The sequence below is a fragment of the Aotus nancymaae genome, unplaced genomic scaffold (genome assembly GCF_030222135.1).
Source record: "Aotus nancymaae isolate 86718 unplaced genomic scaffold, 86718_ANA_hifiasm-v0.15.2.pri h1tg000028l, whole genome shotgun sequence".
Lineage (NCBI taxonomy): Eukaryota > Metazoa > Chordata > Mammalia > Primates > Aotidae > Aotus > Aotus nancymaae.
This window is the reverse complement of record NW_026988441.1, coordinates 5,830,138-5,848,221: the sequence shown is the minus strand read 5'-3', so window position 1 is coordinate 5,848,221 and position 18,084 is coordinate 5,830,138. Positions and strand designations below refer to the sequence as shown.

General features: G+C 54.5%; 1 protein-coding gene and 1 non-coding gene across 2 annotated transcripts; one reads left to right on the top strand and one right to left on the bottom strand.

Moving 5' to 3' along the window:
- The first annotated feature begins 472 nt into the window (after positions 1-472).
- Positions 473-16,409, top strand: RCN3 (reticulocalbin 3). The gene is made up of 7 exons (XM_012460807.3): positions 473-602; positions 1,021-1,268; positions 5,802-6,004; positions 8,679-8,851; positions 11,752-11,812; positions 14,153-14,352; positions 15,884-16,409. Exons 2-7 carry the CDS (start codon positions 1,027-1,029, stop codon positions 15,989-15,991), a joined length of 987 nt encoding a protein of 328 aa, XP_012316230.2. The 5' UTR covers positions 473-602; positions 1,021-1,026; the 3' UTR covers positions 15,992-16,409.
- Positions 6,286-6,358, bottom strand: TRNAK-UUU (transfer RNA lysine (anticodon UUU)). Its single transcript has one exon. It is a non-coding gene; the product is annotated as a tRNA-Lys (tRNA).
- Positions 16,410-18,084: the final 1,675 nt, after the last annotated feature.

The following is an 18,084-nucleotide window of genomic DNA, read 5'->3' as shown; positions in this document are numbered from 1 at the left end:
TCATAAATTTTACAAATATTTACTGGATGACTGCCGTGCTGGGCATTTTGAGGACCTATCAGCTAGTATCTGACCACCTGAATCCTTGGAGCAGAAAAGGAGTGAGGAACACTGTTCCCTCTTGGAGGAAATGGGATGTTTTCCCTGGCCCCTTGATTTGGCTCCTTCTTTTTTTCTTTTTTTTCTTTTTTTCTTTTTTTTGGTATAAAACCTTTGGAACGTACAGCTCTTACCATCCTGACAAAGGGAAAGGGAAAAATACATTTCCCGTGAGGTTTTGGGGCTAGAGCAGCTGGAGGTGGACGGCAGAGTGCCGCGACGCCTGCCGGGAGTTGTAGTTCTCCCCGGCCGCGTCACTGCGGCGTCGCCCACCCACCTTCCAGGGTCAGGCCGACCTTTCCTTTGTGGACGTGGCGAGGGGCACCCACGGCCCTCCCTGCGCTCATTGGCCCCCGCCCCGAGGGGCGCTCGTGCAAGCTTATTGGTTGGGGGCGGGGCTCTGCGCTGCCAGAGGCGGGGCCTGACTGAAGAGTGGCTGAATTGGGCATATTTGCGGGAACGCAAAGCGGAGCGTGGAGAGCGGAGCGAAGCTGGATAACCCGGTAAAGGGAGCCGGTGGGGGGCGTCTGTCCAGGGAGGGCGGCTTGGGGCGGCTCGGGTAGAGGATCAGGGTCCGAGGTGGGATCAATCACGGGGAGCCTGCCTGACCTCTCGCTGGCCACAACCATGCCCTGCGCTTTGCGTGGGATGTGCGCCACGTCTCTCCCTGAAATTCCCCCTCGCAGGCCTGAGACCCCCCTGAGCCTCTGTCAGAAGGTTCGGTCCTCCTCATAGGTGGCTTTCCCTCTGAGCACCCCGCCCTCCTTTCTCCCATCGCCCGCCCTTCTTGAGCCCAAAAGTTTGCAGCCAACTTCCATCTCCGGGTCCTGTCTTTGGTAACCCCTCCACCCTGCCATCCTCCTGCCCCGTGCCTGTCCTCATCCTTGTGACCCCTGATCCCTGACCTGTGCCACTCCCCAGGGACCAATGACGTGGCAACCATCGCTTCTGCTGCTTCTGTTGCTACTGAGGCACGGGGCACAGGGGAAGCCGTCCCCGGACGCAGGCCCTCATGGCCAGGAGAGGGTGCACCAGGCGGCCCCGCTGAGCGACGCCCCCCATGATGACGCCCACGGGAACTTCCAGTACGACCATGAGGCTTTCCTGGGACGGGAAGTGGCTAAGGAATTCGACCAACTCACCCCAGAGGAAAGCCAGGCCCGTCTGGGGTAGGAGAGACATGGGGGTGGGTCGTGTTCAGAGGTGGGGCTTGGGAGGGAGGCGCGGGGGAATTGACAGGGGTCAGAGAAATGGCGTGGACTGAACTTAAGTTCTTTATGAGAAATCAAAGTCTATCTTCTCTCCCTGGGAAAAACAAATTATGTTAAAATTTAGGCCCGAAGGGCCGGGCGAGGTGGCTCACGCCTGTAATCCCAGCACTTTGGGAGGCAGAGGCGAGTGGATCACCTGCGGTTGGAAGTTCGAGACCAGCCTGACCAATATGGAGAAACCCCATCTCTACTAAAAAAAAATACAAAATTAGCTGGGCGTGGTGGCGCATGCCTGTTTTCCCAGCTACTTGGGAGGCTGAGGCAGGAGAATCGCTTGAACCCAAGAGGCAGAGGTCACAGTGAACCGAGGTTGTGTCATTGCACTCCAGCCTGGGCAACAAGAGCGAAACTCCATCTCAAAAATAAATAAATAAATAAATAAATAAATAAAGGGAACTTTGAGGGCAGCAAAATCTCGGTTTAGATTCTGCCCCTAAGCACTCCTTGTTGCTTTGTCCCAGACATCTCCCCTCCCCTTTCCTGCTCTGTAAGTGGCAGGGACTGGTGTGGAAAATGAGGTTTGGCATGTAAGGAGCCCGGCCAGTACAGGAAAGTGGCGGAGCCCTGAGTTTCAGGGTGACCTGGCTAGAATGGAGCCTTGTCCACCCTCTCTGTCAGGGTGAGTGGGTCAGGGCCTGAGGGCGGGGGTAGAGGGGGGGGCGATAGGAGCAGCTCCCTTCATCTACGCATCCCCCATTGCTCATTCAGCCCACAAAGCTTTATTGAGCACCTGCTATGTACCAAGCACTGCTCAAGGTGCTGAAGTCACAACAGCTAACACAACAGACAGAAATCTCTGTCCCCCTGAAGTTTACACTGTGGTGAGGAAAACAGCAGGACAGCAGTAAGTAGGAAGTGGATCAAATGGAGATAAATAAAGCAAGAGAGTCAGAAAGTGTGGAGGGGAGAGATTATTAGTAGGGGAGTTGCAATTTGATTTATTTATTTATTGAGACGGAGTCTTGCCCTGTCGCCCAGGCAGGAATGCAGTGATGCAATCTTGGCTTGGTGCAACCTCCGCCTCCCTGGTTCAAGCAATTCTTCTGCCTCAGCCTCCCAAGTAGCTGGGACTACAGGCACATGCCACCATGCCTGGCTAATTGTTTTTATTTTTTATTTTTATTTTTAGTTGAGACAGGGTTTCACTGTGTTGCCCAGGCTGGTCTTGAACTTCTGAGCTCAGGCAGACATCTCACCTCAACCTCCCAAAGTGCGAGGGTTACAGGTGTGAGCCACTGCACCTGGCCCATGGCCAGCTAATTTTTGTATTTTTAGTAGAGACATGGTTTCACCACGTTGGCCAGGCAGGTCACGAACTCCTGACCTCAAGCGATCTGCCAGCCTCAGCCTCCCAAAGTGCTGGGGTTACAGGCATGAGCCACCTCGCCCAGCTGGAGCCGCAATTTTGAACAGGGAAGTTGGAGAAGGCCTCCATGAAAAGGTGGTATTTGGTAGTTGAGCCATGTGGGTTTCTGAGGGAATAGCATTCCAAGCAGACAGAACAGTTCATTGCAAAGGCCCTGAGGCAAGAGTGAGCCTGGAGTGTCTGAGTGACAGTTCTGAGGCCCGTGTGGCTAGAATTCAGTGAGAAAGGGGAGAGAGTGGGAGGTGAGGGCAGAGAGGGAGCAAAGGGGTTGAGCATGCTGGTTCATGTCTGTAATCCCAGCACTTTGGGAGGCCAAGGCTGGAGGATCACTTGAGCCCAGGAGTTCAAGACCAGCCTGGGCAACACAGTGAGACCCTGTCTCTACCAAAAAAATTATAAAATACAAAAATTAGCCTCACATGGTGGCATGCACCTGTAGTCCCAGATACTAGGGGGGCTGAGGTGGGAGGATCACTTGGGCCTGCAGTGAGCCAAGATCATGCCACTGCACTCCAGCCTGAGTGACAGAGCCATACCTTGTCTCAAAAAGAGAAAGAGAGACGGAGAGAGAGAGAGCACTCAAAGGGGGTCAGATCATGCAATGCAAAACCTTTTAGGCCACAGTGAAGATTTAGGCTTTTCTCCGATTGAGAGGAGATCCACTGAAGAACGTGAGCTGACAGGTTTTGAGAGAATCCTGCCGGCTGCAGGGTGGGGAACTGTACAGAACAAGAAGCAGGGAGCCCAGTGAGGAAGCGACTGCAATGGTCCAGTGGGGAGGCAAGACAAGATGGTGGCCAGGTCAGCGCGGAGACACCGGCAGTGGGCCCAGGACTGCTGGCTGGGAGATTGTGCTTGGATGGGCATGGGGGAAGGAGGGATGGAGAAGGAAGGGCAGTGATAGGTTACCACAGTTAGCTTAGCACTAATGGCAATGCCACGCATTGTCCTAAGTGCTTTATTATTATTATTATTATTATTATTATTTTGAGACAGGGTCTTACTCTGTTACCCACGGTGGAGCGCAGTGGCACGATCTCGGCTCACTGCAATCTCCGCCTCCCAGGTTTAAGCAATTCTTCTGCCTCAGCCTCCCTAGTAGCTGGGATTAGAGGCACCCACCACTGTGCCCAGCTAATTTTTGTATTTTTAGAAGAGACGGGGTTTCACCGTGTTGGCCAGGCTTCTCTTGAACTCCTGATCTCAGGTGATCCGCTCGCCTTGGCCTCCCAAAGTGCTGGGATTATAGGTGTGGATTACAAGCCACCATGCCTGGCCCCAGCCTATTATTATTATTATTATTATTGTTGTTGTTATTATTATTTGAGACAGAGTCTCTCTCTGTTACCCAGGCTGGAGTGCAGTGGCACTATCTCAGCTGACTGCAACCTCTGCTGCCCGGATTCAAGGAATTCTCCCACCTCAGCCTCCCGAGTAACTGGGATTTCAGGTGCACACCACCACACCCAGCTAATTTTTGTATTTTTAGTAGAGACAGGGTGTCACTTTGTTGGCCAGGCTGGTCTGAAACGCCTAATCTCAAGTGAGCCGCCCATCTCGGCTTCCCAAAGTGCTGGGATTACAGGCATGAGCCACTGCACCAGTCCTGTCCTAAGTGCTTACATAGCCTGACTCATTTATTCCCCACAACTGCCCTTTTGGGGTAGGTACGATTATTTTCTCTCCATTTTACAGAGGGATAACAGGCACAGAGAGATTAAGTCACTTGCCCACAGTCACAGAGCCAGTAAGAAGAAGTGGTCAGATTTGGACCTAAAATGTTTGGCTGTGAAACCCATGCTCTTAACAGTAGCAGGAATCTCAGAGAAGGGTGTGAGTCCAGGGACAGAGTCGGCCCCTGAAAGACCCGAGCAGAGACCGCCTAGTGCAGGAGTGGGGGTGGTGACTCAGGCAGGGCTGGAGAAGACTCTGCTGTCTCGGATTTTCAAACTTAGGGAGGGGGCCGTGGGAGCCTGACGATGGTGACAGGGAGGAGGGCTCCATGTGGTCTCTGTTAATTAGAGATTGGTCCTGGCAGGGCGCCACCAAGGGAGGAGAGCGGGGCCAGCGAGCTGACAGGAGTGGCCCAAGAGAAGGGGCGACATGGAACCTAAAGTGGCTTGACAAGCCAAGGGGAGGGGCCCTGGAGCCCGGCGGAGCATGGAGAGGGATAGAGGGAGAACAAGTTTCGGGTGATAGTCCTCGGGCAGTGCCTGACTCGGCGGGGAGAGGGTGGGGGAAAGCCGCAGTGCGTGGCACATGGCAAGGCTGGAGGGAGAGGAGCCTGAAATTGACACGCGCATTCCCGGTAAGGGGGCGGGGCCTGGGGCGGGGCGGGGCCTGGGACAGGATATGGGGCGGGGCCGGCCCTGAGTTGGCGGGGTGTAGCCATGGCTGTGGAGTGCAGTGGCGCGATCTCCGCTTACTGCGACCTCCCCCTCCCAGGTTCAAGCGATTCTCCTGCCTCAGCCTCCCAAGTAGCTGAGATTGCAGGCGCCTGCCACCAGGTCCGGCTAATTTTCTTTTTGTATTTTTAGTAAAGACGGGGTTTCACTATTTTAGTCAGGCTGGTCTCAAACTCCTGACCTCGTGATCCGCCCGTTTTGGCCTCTCAAAGTGCTGGGATTACAGGCGTGAGCCACCGCGCCCGGCCCAGAGTCAGTCTTGGAATAGGGCTCCCTGGCGAGAGGCGCAGTGCGACGCCGTGCTCCCTGTCCCCACCCCAGCTCAGCCCAGCGAGAGGTGCAGCGTGTGCAGGCGGAGGGCAGGGCCGGCGCGGAGAGGGTGACCCTTGATCGTCGTAGGTTCCTCCCATGCAGTGCTCCCGGCTGGCCCGCTGGTTCTCGGGAAGGGCGTGACTCGTCCCGGGGGTGGACTCTAGGCTGAGGGGAGGGGTCCTGCGGTGGGCTTGGTCCCAAATTGACACGCGCCCCTCCCCATTCGTCCGCGGACCGTGGACTGTATTTTCAGCCCCGGACCAGATATGTCCCGGGGGCGTGGCCCTGTGTGAGGGGCGTGGCCTGGGGCGTGGTCAGGGACTGACATGTGCCCGCCCCGGCTCGCAGGAGGATCGTGGACCGCATGGACCGCGCGGGGGACGGCGACGGCTGGGTGTCGCTGGCCGAGCTTCGCTCGTGGATCGCGCACACGCAGCAGCGGCACATACGGGACTCGGTGAGCGCGGCCTGGGACACGTACGACACGGACCGCGACGGGCGTGTGGGTTGGGAGGAGCTGCGCAACGCCACCTATGGCCACTACGCGCCCGGTACGCGGCGAGCCCCCGACCCTGCTCCCCACACACCGTGACCCTGACCTTCTGGACTGCCTCGCTCTGAGAACCCTGAATCCATTTACCCAGAGTCCCTGGCCCCTGATTAGTCTCTACCCACTTTTATGATCCCATCACTTTCAGTTCCCCAGTCTCTCACTTCTGGCTTCTCTTCTTTGTTTTTCCTATTTGTTTGTTTTTCTGGTATTTAGCTGAATGCTAAAAACGATTTTTTTTCAAACATCAAGTCAGTATTAGGTGCTAAAAGCACCTGAACACACCCAAACAGGGACTTGAACCCTGGACCCTCAGATTAAAAGTCCAAAGTTCTACCAACTGAGCTACCCAGGTTCCCTTCAGGGTTTTTAATTCTGGGACCCACCGCCTCTATGACACCATGACTAGGGGACTAATGCCTCGTCATCCTGACCCCTGACCTCTGTGACCTCTCATCCTGAGACCCCCAAAGCCAGTTACCCTGCCCCTGACTCTCAGATCCCTCCTTTCTGTCCCAAGCTCCAGCCCCAGTGTCCCCCGCTCCGCCCCACAGGCAGCCCTTATTCTCTCCCTCCTCTCCTCTCTGTCCCTGGCACCAGCCTCCCTGTCCAGCCTGTCCTCCACAGGGCTCCAGGGGGTGGTCTTCACACCCAGCGCTAACTTTGCCCCTCCCTGGCTCATGGCTCTCCCTGGCCCCCCAGGAGACAATCCCACTCCTCAGCCAGGATGTCTCCACCTGCAGCTTTGTTTTTCTGCGTTTTCTGCACCGAATGGATCTTCCTGAACCCACCACACTCCTCAAACCTCTACCCTCTTCACATGTTCCTCTGATGACAATGCCCTTCCCCTCCTCTGCCAAACCATCTGAGTCCCTGTTATCACAGCGGCAGTCTGGAGCCAAATGGGCCACTGTCAACCCAAAGGCCACCATTCCTGGCTGCACACCCTTGGATCAGTTATTTCTTCTCTCTGAAAATCAGTTCTTGCATTTAGACAGTAGAATAAATGGGCCAGGCGCGGTGGCTCACGCCTGTAATCCCAGCACTTTGGGAGGCCGAGGCAGGCGGATCACGAGGTCAGGAGATAGAGACCATCCTGGCTAACACAGTGAAACCCCGTCTCTACTAAAAATACAAAAAATTAGCTGGGCGTGGTGGCGCATGCCTGTAGTCCCAGCTACTTGGGAGGCTGAGGCAGGAGAATTGCTTGAACCCAAGAGGCGGAGGTTGCAGTGAGCTGAGATCACACCACTCCACTCCAGCCTGGGCGACAGAGTGAGACTCCCTCTCAAAAAAAAAAAAGTCTGGGCGTGGTGGTTCATGCCTGTAATCCAAGCACTTTGGAGGCCAAGGCGGGCGGATCACCTGAGGTTGGGAGTTCAAGACCAGCCTGACCAACATGGTGAAACCCCGTCTTAAAAAAAAAAAAAAAAAAAGTACAGTAAATGGAAAAACCCACTGTACGTGCTTTTTGTGATGATTAAATGCAATATTGTACATGAAGAGCTTAGCGTATAATCTCTCACAAGTTAGCTAATTTATTGTGTGGATATGATATGTTATATAGCCCAGGTGCAATAGCTTACTCCTGTAATCCCAGCACCTTGGGAGGCTGAGGCAGGTGGATCACTTGAGGTCAGGAGTTTGAGACCAGCCTGGCCGACATGGAGAAACCCTGTCTCTACCAAAAAAAAAAAAAAAAACCCCTTAGCTGGGCATAATGGCATGCACCTGTAATCCCAGCTACTCTGGAGGCTGAGGCATGAGAATCACTTGAACCCAGGAGGCGGAAGTTGCAGTGAGCCGAGATCATGCCACCGCACTCCAGCCTGGGCGACAGAGGGAGAAAAACAAAATAATATAATGTTATATAATGTATTATTCATTATATACTTATATAATAAATATATATATATATACACAAATTATATATAACGTATCGATACGTACCTTTTTTTTTTTTTGAGACAGTTTTGCTCTTGTTGCCCAGGCTGGAGTGCAGTGGCGCTATCTTGGCTCACTGCAACCTACGCCTCCTGGGTCCAAGTGATTCTCCTGCCTCAGCCTCTGGACTAGCTGGGACTACAGGTGAGCGCCACCATGCCCAGCTAATTTTTTTTTTTTTTTTTTTTGAGATGGAGTTTTGCTCTTGTTACCCAGGCTGGAGTGCAATGGCACAATCTCGGGTCACCACAACCTCCGCCTCCTGGGTTCAGGCATTCTCCTGCCTCAGCCTCCTGAGTAGCTAGGATTACAGGCATGCGCCACTGTGCCCAACTAATCTTTTGTATTTTTAGTAGAGATGGGGTTTCACCATGTTGACTAGGCTGGTCTCGATCTCTTGACCTTGTGATCTGCCCGCCCCAACCTCCTAAAGTGCTGGGATTACAGGCGTGAGCCACCGCTCCCGGCCTAATTTTTGTATTTTTAGTAGAGATGGGGTTTCACCATGTTGGTCAGGGTGGTCTCGATCTCCTGACCTCGTGATCTGCCCGCCTCAGCCTCCCAAAGTGCTGGGATTACAGGCGTGAACCACCGCGCCCGGCCTATTGATATATACTTATTAACTCCACAGAAGTCTTTGTGCCCCAAGTAGGATTTACTTTGTCTTTGTTTTAACCTGCTTGGCACTTACTCATTTAAAGCTCATCTCACTGAGACCTGTCCTTCCCCAGGTGAAGAATTTCATGACTTGGAGGATGCAGAGACCTACAAGAAGATGCTGGCTCGGGACGAGCGGCGTTTCCGGGTGGCGGATCAGAATGGGGACTCGATGGCCACTCGGGAGGAGCTGACGGCCTTCCTGCACCCCGAGGAGTTCCCTCACATGCGGGACATTGTGATTGCTGTGAGTGGCGACTGGAGGACCCTGCCCCCCACACCCTTCCAGGGACCCAGGCTTCCGGTCCCAGGTCCTACTTCCCGGCGCCAACCTGGGGGCAGGTAGTCACCCAGCTGTCCTGCATCTTCCTAGGGAACCCAGGCCGCAAACGCACGTCAGGGGAGCGTGACCTTTCCCACCTCCACTCCCAGACCCTTGGGGTCTGATCTCTCCTCATCAGGCCTCCCCCTCCCTGCGCTCGCATTTGGGGTCCGGGCCCCCAGCCTTCCCTCAGACAGACACATCCGCATTCCCAGAAGTGCCTCAGGAGCCCCAACCCCAGCTGAGCCCCAGGAAATCCTCAGCCCCCCATGTGGTTCCTCATCTTCTCTTTTTTGTGAGATAGAGTTTCGCTCTTACTGCCCAGGTTGGAGTGCAGTGGCCCGATCTCAGCTCACCGCAACCTCCGCCTCCCAGATTCAAGCAATTCTCCTGCCTCAGCCTCCTGAGTAGTTGGGACTACAGGTGTGCATCACCACACCCGGCTAATTTTTGTATTTTTAGTAGAGACGGGGTTTCTCCATGTTGGCCAGGGTGGTTTCAAACTCCTAACCTCAAGATCCACCCACCTCAGCCTCCCAAAATGCTGGAATTCCAGGTGTGAGCCACCGTGCTTGGCCTATTCCTTTATATATATATTTATGTGTATATATGTGTATATATATATGTGTGTGTGTGTATATATATATATATATATATATATTTTTTTTTTTTTTTGCCAAAACGTGCTTTGTTCTTTTCTTTTCTTTTTTGAGATGGCGTTTTTCTCTCGTCACCCAGGCTGGAGTGCGATCTCGGCTCACTGCAACGTCCATCTCCCAGGTTCAAGTGAATCTTCTGCCTCAATCTCCCAAGTAGCTGGGATTATAGGCATGCACCACCACACCTGGCTAATTTTGTTTTTTGTTTTGTTTTGTTTTGTTTTTGAGACAGAGTTTCACTCTCTCACCCAGGCTGGTGTGCAGTGGCATGATCTTGGCTCACTGCAACTTCCGCCTCCTGGGTTCAAGCAGTTCTGCCTCTGCCTGCTGAGTAGCTGGGATTACAGGTGTGCCAGCACGCCTGGCTAATTTTTTTTGCATTTTTAGTAGAGACGGGGTTTCACCATGTTGGCCAGGCTGGTCTTGAACCCCTGACCTCAGGTGATCCATCCACCTCAGCCTCCCAAAGTACTAGGATTACAAGTGTGAATCACCACGCCTGGCAATTTTGTATTTTTTTTTTTAAGTAGAGAAGGGGTTTCACCATATTGGCCAGGCTAGTCTTGAACTCCTGACCTGAGGCAATCTGTCCACCTCAGCCTTCCAAAGGGCTGGGATTACAGGCGTGAGCCAATGTGCCTGGCTCCAAAATGTGCTTTGTTCTACAAAGTAAGACTTTTTTTCTTTCCTTCCTTTTTTTTTTTTTTTTTTTTTTTTGAGACAGGGCCTCACTCTGTCACCCAGGCTCTAGGGCAGTGGCTGGATCTCAGCTCACTGCAACCTCAAACTCCTGGGCTCAAGTGATCCTCGCACTTCAGCCTCCCAAGAAGCTGGGACCACCAGGCACACGCCACCATGTCTGGCTAATTTTTAAATGTTGTGTAGAGACAGGGTCTCAGCATGTTGCCCGGGCTAGTCTTGAAATCCTGGACTCGAGCAATCCTCCCACTTCAGCCTCACAAAGTGCTGGAATTACAGGCATGAGCCACCATGCCTGACCCACAGGCTTACAGTGAATGAGTTTGGACTTAAAGGGGGGAACAAAAGTCATTTTGCTAAAGAAAGGCACAAAAAACAAGGAAGAGAGGTGTCGAGTGTGTCAGAAGAACCCTCAAAGTGCACCATGTTCACACATAAAGCAGACATAGGCGCCGGGTGCGGTGGCTCACACCTGTAGTCCCAGCACTTTGGGAGGCCAAGGCGGGGGGATCATGTGAAGTCAGGAGTTTGAGACCAGCCTGGCCAACATGGTGAAACCTGGTCTCTACTAAAAAATACAAAAATTAGCTGGGTGCGGTGACAGGTGCCTGTAATCCCAGCTACTCGGGAGGCTGAGGCAGGAGAATTGCTTGAACCCAGGAGGCAGAGGTTGCAGTGAGCCGAGATTGTGCCACTGCACTCCAGCCTGGGAGACAGAGTAAGAGTCCGTCTCAAAAAAATAAAATAAAAAGGCCACACGAGGTGGCTCACACCTGTAATCTCAGCACTTGGTTTTGGGAGGCCGAGGTGGGTGGATCACGAGGTCAAGAGATCAAGATCATCCTGGCTAACATGGAGAAACCCCGTCTCTACTAAAAATACAAAAATTAGTCAAGCGTCTTGGCTCGCGCCTGTAGTCCCAGCTACTGGGGAGGCTGAGGCAGGAGAATCGTTTGAACCCGGGAGGTGGAGGTTGCAGTGAACCGAGATCATGCCACTGCATTCCAGCCTGAGTGACAGAGCGAGAGTCTGTCTCAAAAATAAAATACAATAATAAAAAGAAAGGATAGACAGAAAGAAACAAAGAAAGAAAGAGAGAGAGAGAAAGCAAGCAGAGGTCGGTTCTCGGCTCTGCTAAACGTGAAGGAGCTTTTCCCCTTCGAGGGGGTTTGCTGGGGCTTAAGTTTTTAGGGACCCAGATCAGCTCTCCTTGTGTGCAACACAGCTGTGCATCGCTGGATACTGGGGCCCCCGGGCTCTCGCCCCCAGGATGCAGGTAGTGCCTGTTTCATCATAACATCCCAGAAAGCCCCCACATTTCCCACATGCTGCCTGTGGAGACTGCCTGCCCCCCACAGCTGACTGGAGCTCAATTTCCAAGAAAACCTCACACTCTTAACCCAGGGGTCCAGTCTCCTCCAGGGGCCAGGGGCATCGCCCTCAGCCTCAATGCCTCTCTCTTCCCAGGAAACCCTGGAGGACCTGGACAGAAACAAAGATGGCTATGTCCAGGTGGAGGAGTACATCGGTGAGTGCGCCCCTGTTTCCTCCCGGGACGCCTCTCCTCTCTCGCGCAAGGCAGGGTTGGTGGGAGCAGCCAGATGTACATCACTCATCAGGGAGCAGTGGTTCTCAGACATGGGGGCAGGGGCGCTGCTTGAGTTCATGCAGCCACCCAACATTTATTGAGCACCTGCTGTGTGCCAGGCCCAGGAAACAGTTATTGAGCACCTACTGCATATGGGCTACAGTTGAATTACAGCAGGGTGGAGGCTACAGCAGATAATAACACAGAAAAAGTCCCTTCTTGAGGGTCTGGAGTTTTTTTTTGTTTGTTTGTTTTTTTGAGATGGAGTTTCGCTCTTGTCACCCAGGCAGGAGTGCAATGGCACAATATCTCTGCTCACTGCAACCTCCGTCTCCCAGGAGAATCTCAAGCGATTCTCCTGCCTCACCCTCCCGAGTGACTGGGATTACAGGCATGCGCCACCACGCCCAGCTAATTTTGTGTTTTTAATAGAGCGGGGGTTTCTCCATGTTGGTCAGGCTGGTCTCGAACTCCCGACCTCAGGTGATCCACCCACCTTAGCCTCCCAAAGTGCTGGGATTACAGGTATGAGCCACCGCGCCCCGCTGGGGTTCTGGAATTTCTACAAAATCAAGGCTTAGGGACTGTGTTTAGTGTAGGTGGGGGGTCGGGAGGCTGGTCTTGAACTTGCGTCTGCACAGCGAACACTTTGCTTGCTGTTACATGGGATGTTGGGGGAACGCGCACAAGAACCCCGAGTTCTCCCTGGGTCCCTGCCACTGTCCCTGCCCCTAGGGGGCAAAAAACTTAGTCAAGGAGAAGGCAAACAAGGAATTTTTGTTTGTTTGTTTGAGACAGAGTCTTGCTCTGTCGACAAGGCTGGAGTGCAGTGGTGTGATTTCGGCTCACTGCAACCTCCACCTCTTGGGCTCAAGCGATTCTCCTGCCTCAGCCTCCTGAGTAGCTGGGATTACAGGCACCCACCACCATGCCTAGCTAATTTTTGTATTTTTAGTGGACACAGGATTTCACCATGTTGGCCAGGGTGGTCTGGAACTCCCAACCTCAGGTGATCTGCCCATCTGATCTGCCCATCTCGGCCTCTCAAAGTGCTGGGATTACAGGCGTGAGCCACCATGCCCAGCCAGGAATATTTTTTAGGTTTGAAACCTTCTGCATTCATATCCTTTCTATACAGGCATGAGAAACCATTTTTCTTTCTTTCTCTCTCTTTCTTTCTTTCTTTTTCTTTCTTTCTTTCTCTTCCTCTCTCTCTCTGTCTCTCTTTCTGTCTGCCTGTCTGTGTCTCTCTTTCTCTCTTTCGTTATTAAATAGAGATGTGGTCTCACTATATTGTCCAGGCTGGCCTAGAACTCCTGGGCTTAAGCAGTCCTCCCACCTTGACCTCCCAAAGAGCTGGGATTACAGGCATGAGTCACCACACCCAGCTGAGAGAACAATTTTTCTTTTTTTTTTTTGAGACGGAGTCTGGCTCTGTTGTCCAGGCTGTAGTGCAGTGGCACGATCTCGGCTCATGGCATCCTCCGCTGCCAGGGTTCAAGCAATTCCCCTGCCTCAGCCTCCTGAATAGCTGGGACTAAAGGCACACACCACCACACCCGGCTTATTTTTTTTGTATTTTAGTAGAGACAGGGTTTCACCATGTTGGCCAGGATGGTCTCGATCTCCTGACCTCGTGATCTGCCTGCCCCAGCCTCCCAAAGTGCTAGGATTATGGGCGTGAGCCACCATGCCCAGCCAACAATTTTTTTTTTTCTTAAGAGATGGGGTCTTGGCCCGGTGCGGTGGCTCAGGCCTGTAATCCCAGCACTTTGGAAGGCCAAGGCGGGCGGATCATGAGGTCAGGAGTTTGAGAACAGTTTGACCAATATGATGAAACCCCGTCTCTACCATTAATACAAAAATTAGCCAGGCATGGTGGTGCACACCTGTAGTACCAGCTACTCAGGAGGCTGAGGTAGAAGAATCGCTTGAACTCGGGAGGTGGAGGTTGCAGTGAGCCGAGATCTCACCACTGCACTCCAGCCTGGGCAATAAGAGTGAAACGGTCTAAAGAAAAGAAAAAAAGGAGAGAGAGAAAGAAAGAAGGAAGAAATTGATCAATCATTCAATCAAATGAATTTCACCTGTAACAAATGATTGCTTTTTAAGTCAGGTTTTGTTACTAATTCCATTGAAACAGGAGACAGCTGAGGCCAGGGAGAGGGTCGTGAGTTGCTCCAGGGCCTGGGTCAGGAAGTATCGGAGCCGGGATAGGCCCCCAGCTCCACTAGACTCCCAGAGCTGCGCCTGACCTTGTGCCCTCTGTCCCGGTCCCAGCGGATCTGTACACAGCCGAGCCCGGGGAGGAGGAGCCGGCGTGGGTGCAGACGGAGAGGCAGCAGTTCCGGGACTTCCGGGATCTGAACAAGGACGGCCACCTGGACGGGAATGAGGTGGGCTACTGGGTCCTGCCCCCCGCCCAGGACCAGCCCTTGGTAGAAGCCAACCACCTGCTGCACGAGAGCGACACAGACAAGGTGCAGTGACGGGGCCATGGAGGAGCGGGTGGGCAGCGCCCAGAAATGAGCGCGACCTGGGCCTGCAGCTGGGGGTCCCTGTTAGGTGGGATAAAAAAAGAGGGACAGGCAGGGCGAGGTGGCTCACACCTGTAATCCCAGCACTTTGGGAGGCCGAGGCGGGCAGATTACCTGAGGTCGGGAGTTCGAGACCAGCCTGACCAACAGGGAGAAATCCCATCTCTATAAAAAATACAAAATTAGCCAGGTGTGGTGGCGCATGCCTGTAATCCCAGCTATTCGGGAGGCAGAGGCAGGAGAATTGCTTGCACCTGGGAGGCGGAGGTTGCGGTGAGCCGAGATGGCACCGTTGCACTTCAGTCTGGGTGACAAAGTGAGACTTTGCCTCAAAAAAAAAAAAAAGACACAGACACAGAGGAAGAGAGGACAGAGACCCAGAGAGAGAGAGGGAAACAGAGACCCAGAGAGAGGGGAGCAGAGACCCAGAGAGGGGGGAACAGAGACCCAGAGAGAGGGGGGGACAGAGACAGAGAGGGGAGCAGAGACCCAAAGAGAGAGGGAAACAGAGACCCAGAGAGGGGGGAACAGAGACCCGGGGTGGGGGACAGAGACCCAGAGAGAGGGGAGCAGAGACCCAGAGAGGGGGGAACAGAGACCCAGAGAGAGGGGGGGACAGAGACAGAGAGGGGAGCAGAGACCCAAAGAGAGAGGGAAACAGAGACCCAGAGAGGGGGGAACAGAGACCCGGGGTGGGGGACAGAGACCCAGAGAGAGGGGAGCAGAGACCCAGAGAGGGGGGAACAGACCCGGGGGGGGGACAGAGACAGAGAGGGGAGCAGAGACCCAGAGAGCGGGGAACAGAGACCCGGAGTGGGGGACAGAGACCCAGAGAGAGGGGAGCAGAGACACAGAGAGAGAGGGGGACAGAGACCCAGAGAGAGGGGAGCAGAGACACAGAGAGAGAGGGGGACAGAGACCCAGAGAGGGGAGCAGGGACCCAGAGAGAGAGGGGGACAGAGACCCAGAGAGAGGATGACAGAGACCCAGAGAGAGGGAGACAGAGACCCAGAGAGAGGGGAGCAGAGACACAGAGAGAGAGGGGGACAGAGACCCAGAGAGGGGGGAACAGAGACCCAAAGAGAGAGGGAAACAGAGACCAGGGGTGGGGGACAGAGACCCAGAGAGAGGGGAGCAGAGACCCAGAGAGAGAGGGGGACAGAGACCCAGAGAGGGGGGAACAGAGACCCAGAGAGAAGGGGGAGCAGAGACCCAAAGAGAGAGGGAAACAGAGACCCAGAGAGAGAGGGGAACAGAGACCCAGAGAGAGAGGGGAACAGAGACCCAGAGAGAGGAGGACAGAGACCCAGAGAGAGAGGGACAGAGACCCAGAGAGAGGGGGACAGAGACCCAGAGAGAGGAGGACAGAGACCCAGAGAGAAGGGTCCCAGGAACGTGGGGACACACTTGGCTGCAGGGAGGGCTTTTGAAAGCAGGGCGTGTTGTCCCCTCTGAGCTGTGGCCCTCCCTCCAGGACGGGCGGCTGAGCAAAGCGGAGATCCTGGGGAACTGGAATATGTTTGTGGGCAGCCAGGCCACCAACTACGGCGAGGACCTGACCCGGCACCACGACGAGCTGTGAGCCCCATGTGCCCACTATAGCCTCGCGGGTGCGTGGTGACCTGAGTGGGGGCCGCCGTGGTCCAGCCCCTCCCTGTCCAGGCCCCGCAGGAGGCAGATGCAGTCCCTGGCGTCCCCTGCCCTCGGGCTCTCACGGACCCCCTGGGTGGCCTTCTGTCCCTGTGACACCCCCAGCCCCAGGAGGGGCCCTCACCATCCCAGAGGATAAGTGACACCTATTTCTGACTGGCCCAGTCTCCCAGCCCAGACCTGGAGACCCTGGCCCCAAGCTCAGCCCCTGAGAACTTCCACCAACCCCTCTGGCTCCCAATCTGAGCCTCCACCACACAGACTGAGAAACTCCCCCGGCCCTGCCCTCTCCTGACTGGCCCTGGGGCACCTCCTCTCTGCCAGGAGCCAATAAAAGGCAGCAGCGGGAACTTTCGTGTCTGTCTGTGTGTCTGTCTGTCTCTGTGAAGGGTAGAGGGGCCCTGGAGATGGTTTGGGGGCTGAGGCACACAGTCGGGGACCAGGCATTTGAAGGAGGCGTGCTGGGTACTGGCAGGGTTGGAGGGCATTCTTAGGTACAAAAAAGAAAACATGGCCGGGCGCGGTGGCTCACACCTGTAATCCCAGCACTTTGGGAGGCTGAGGTGGGCGGATCACGAGATCAGGAGTTCAAGACCAGTCAGGTCAACATAGTGAAACCCCGTTTCTACTTAAAATATAAAATATTAGATTAGCCGGGTGTGGTGGCGGGCACCTGTAATCCCAGCTGCTCTTCTGCTACTGAGGCAGAGAATCGCTTCAACCCAGGAGGCAGAGGTTGCAGTGAGCTGAGATCGTGCCACTGCACTCCAGCCTGGGTGACACAGCAAGACTGTCTCAAACAAAAAGAAAAAAAGCCTGGAGTCTGCAGCACACAAACCAGACAGGAAGCCCTGCCCTCTTAGAGCTCCAGTTCTGTAGGGAAGAAGAGACACAGCGACCTAAAATATGGCATGGAGTGACAGACGCTGTGAAGCAGGGAGGTGGGTAGCTGCGTGGCAGTATTCTGATGACTGAGTGGCAGGGAAAGGTCTCGGTGGTAAATGGTGTGAAGGAGGGAGCCATGGAGAGTTCTGGAGGGAGAGCATTCCAGAGAGAGAAGAGTAAGTAAAATGGCCCTGAGGCAGGAGTGAGCCTGACGTAGCAGCATCGGCAAGGAGGCTAGGGTGGCTGGAAGGGAATGAGCCAGGGGAAGAGGGTTGGAACTGAGAGAAGATGAGGCATGGGTTCGGACTGTGCAGGCCCCTGCAGGCAGGTCATGGTGGTCCCTGTTTGGTCGGACAAGACAGAGATGGACAGAGACCTGGAGAGCAGAGGACAGAGACCTAGAGAGACAGGGAGACAGAGACCCAGAGAGAGGGGGACAGAGACCCAGAGAGACAGGGAGACAGAGACCCAGAGAGAGAGGGGGACAGAGACTCAGAGAGAGGGGGACAGAGACCCAGAGAGAGAGGGAGACAGAGACCCAGAGAGAGAGGGGGACAGAGACCCAGAGAGAGAGGGGGACAGAGACCCAGAGAGACAGGGAGACAGAGACCCAGAGAGAGGGGGACAGAGACCCAGAGAGAGGGGGACAGAGACCAAGAGAGAGAGGGGGACAGAGACCCAGAGAGAGAGGGGGACAGAGATCCAGAGAGAGAGGGACAGAGACTCAGAGAGACAGGGGGACAGAGACCCAGAGAGAGTGAGGGACAGAGATCCAGAGAGAGAGGGGGACAGAGACCCAGAGAGTGGGGGGACAGAGACCCAGGGAGACAGGGAGACAGAGACCCAGAGAGAGGGGGACAGAGACCCAGAGAGAGAGGGACAGAGACTCAGAGAGAGGGGGGCAGGGATCCAGAGAGAGAGGGGGACAGAGACCCAGAGAGAGAGGGGGACAGAGACTCAGAGAGAGAGGGGGACAGAGACCCAGAGAGAGAGGGACAGAGACTCAGAGAGAGGGGGACAGAGACCCAGAGAGAGAGGGGGACAGAGACCCAGAGAGAGAGGGGGACAGAGACCCAGAGAGAGAGGGACAGAGACTCAGAGAGAGGGAGACAGAGATCCAGAGAGAGAGGGGGACAGAGA

Bases quoted from the DNA above. Each gene is read 5' to 3' on its own strand.
- RCN3 (XM_012460807.3), top strand. From the start codon at position 1,027: ATGACGTGGCAACCATCGCTTCTGCTGCTTCTGTTGCTACTGAGGCAC. The intron at 1,269-5,801 runs GTAGGAGAGACA...CCCGGCTCGCAG, and splicing joins GAAAGCCAGGCCCGTCTGGG to GAGGATCGTGGACCGCATGG. The intron at 14,353-15,883 runs GTGCAGTGACGG...CCCTCCCTCCAG, and splicing joins ACGAGAGCGACACAGACAAG to GACGGGCGGCTGAGCAAAGC.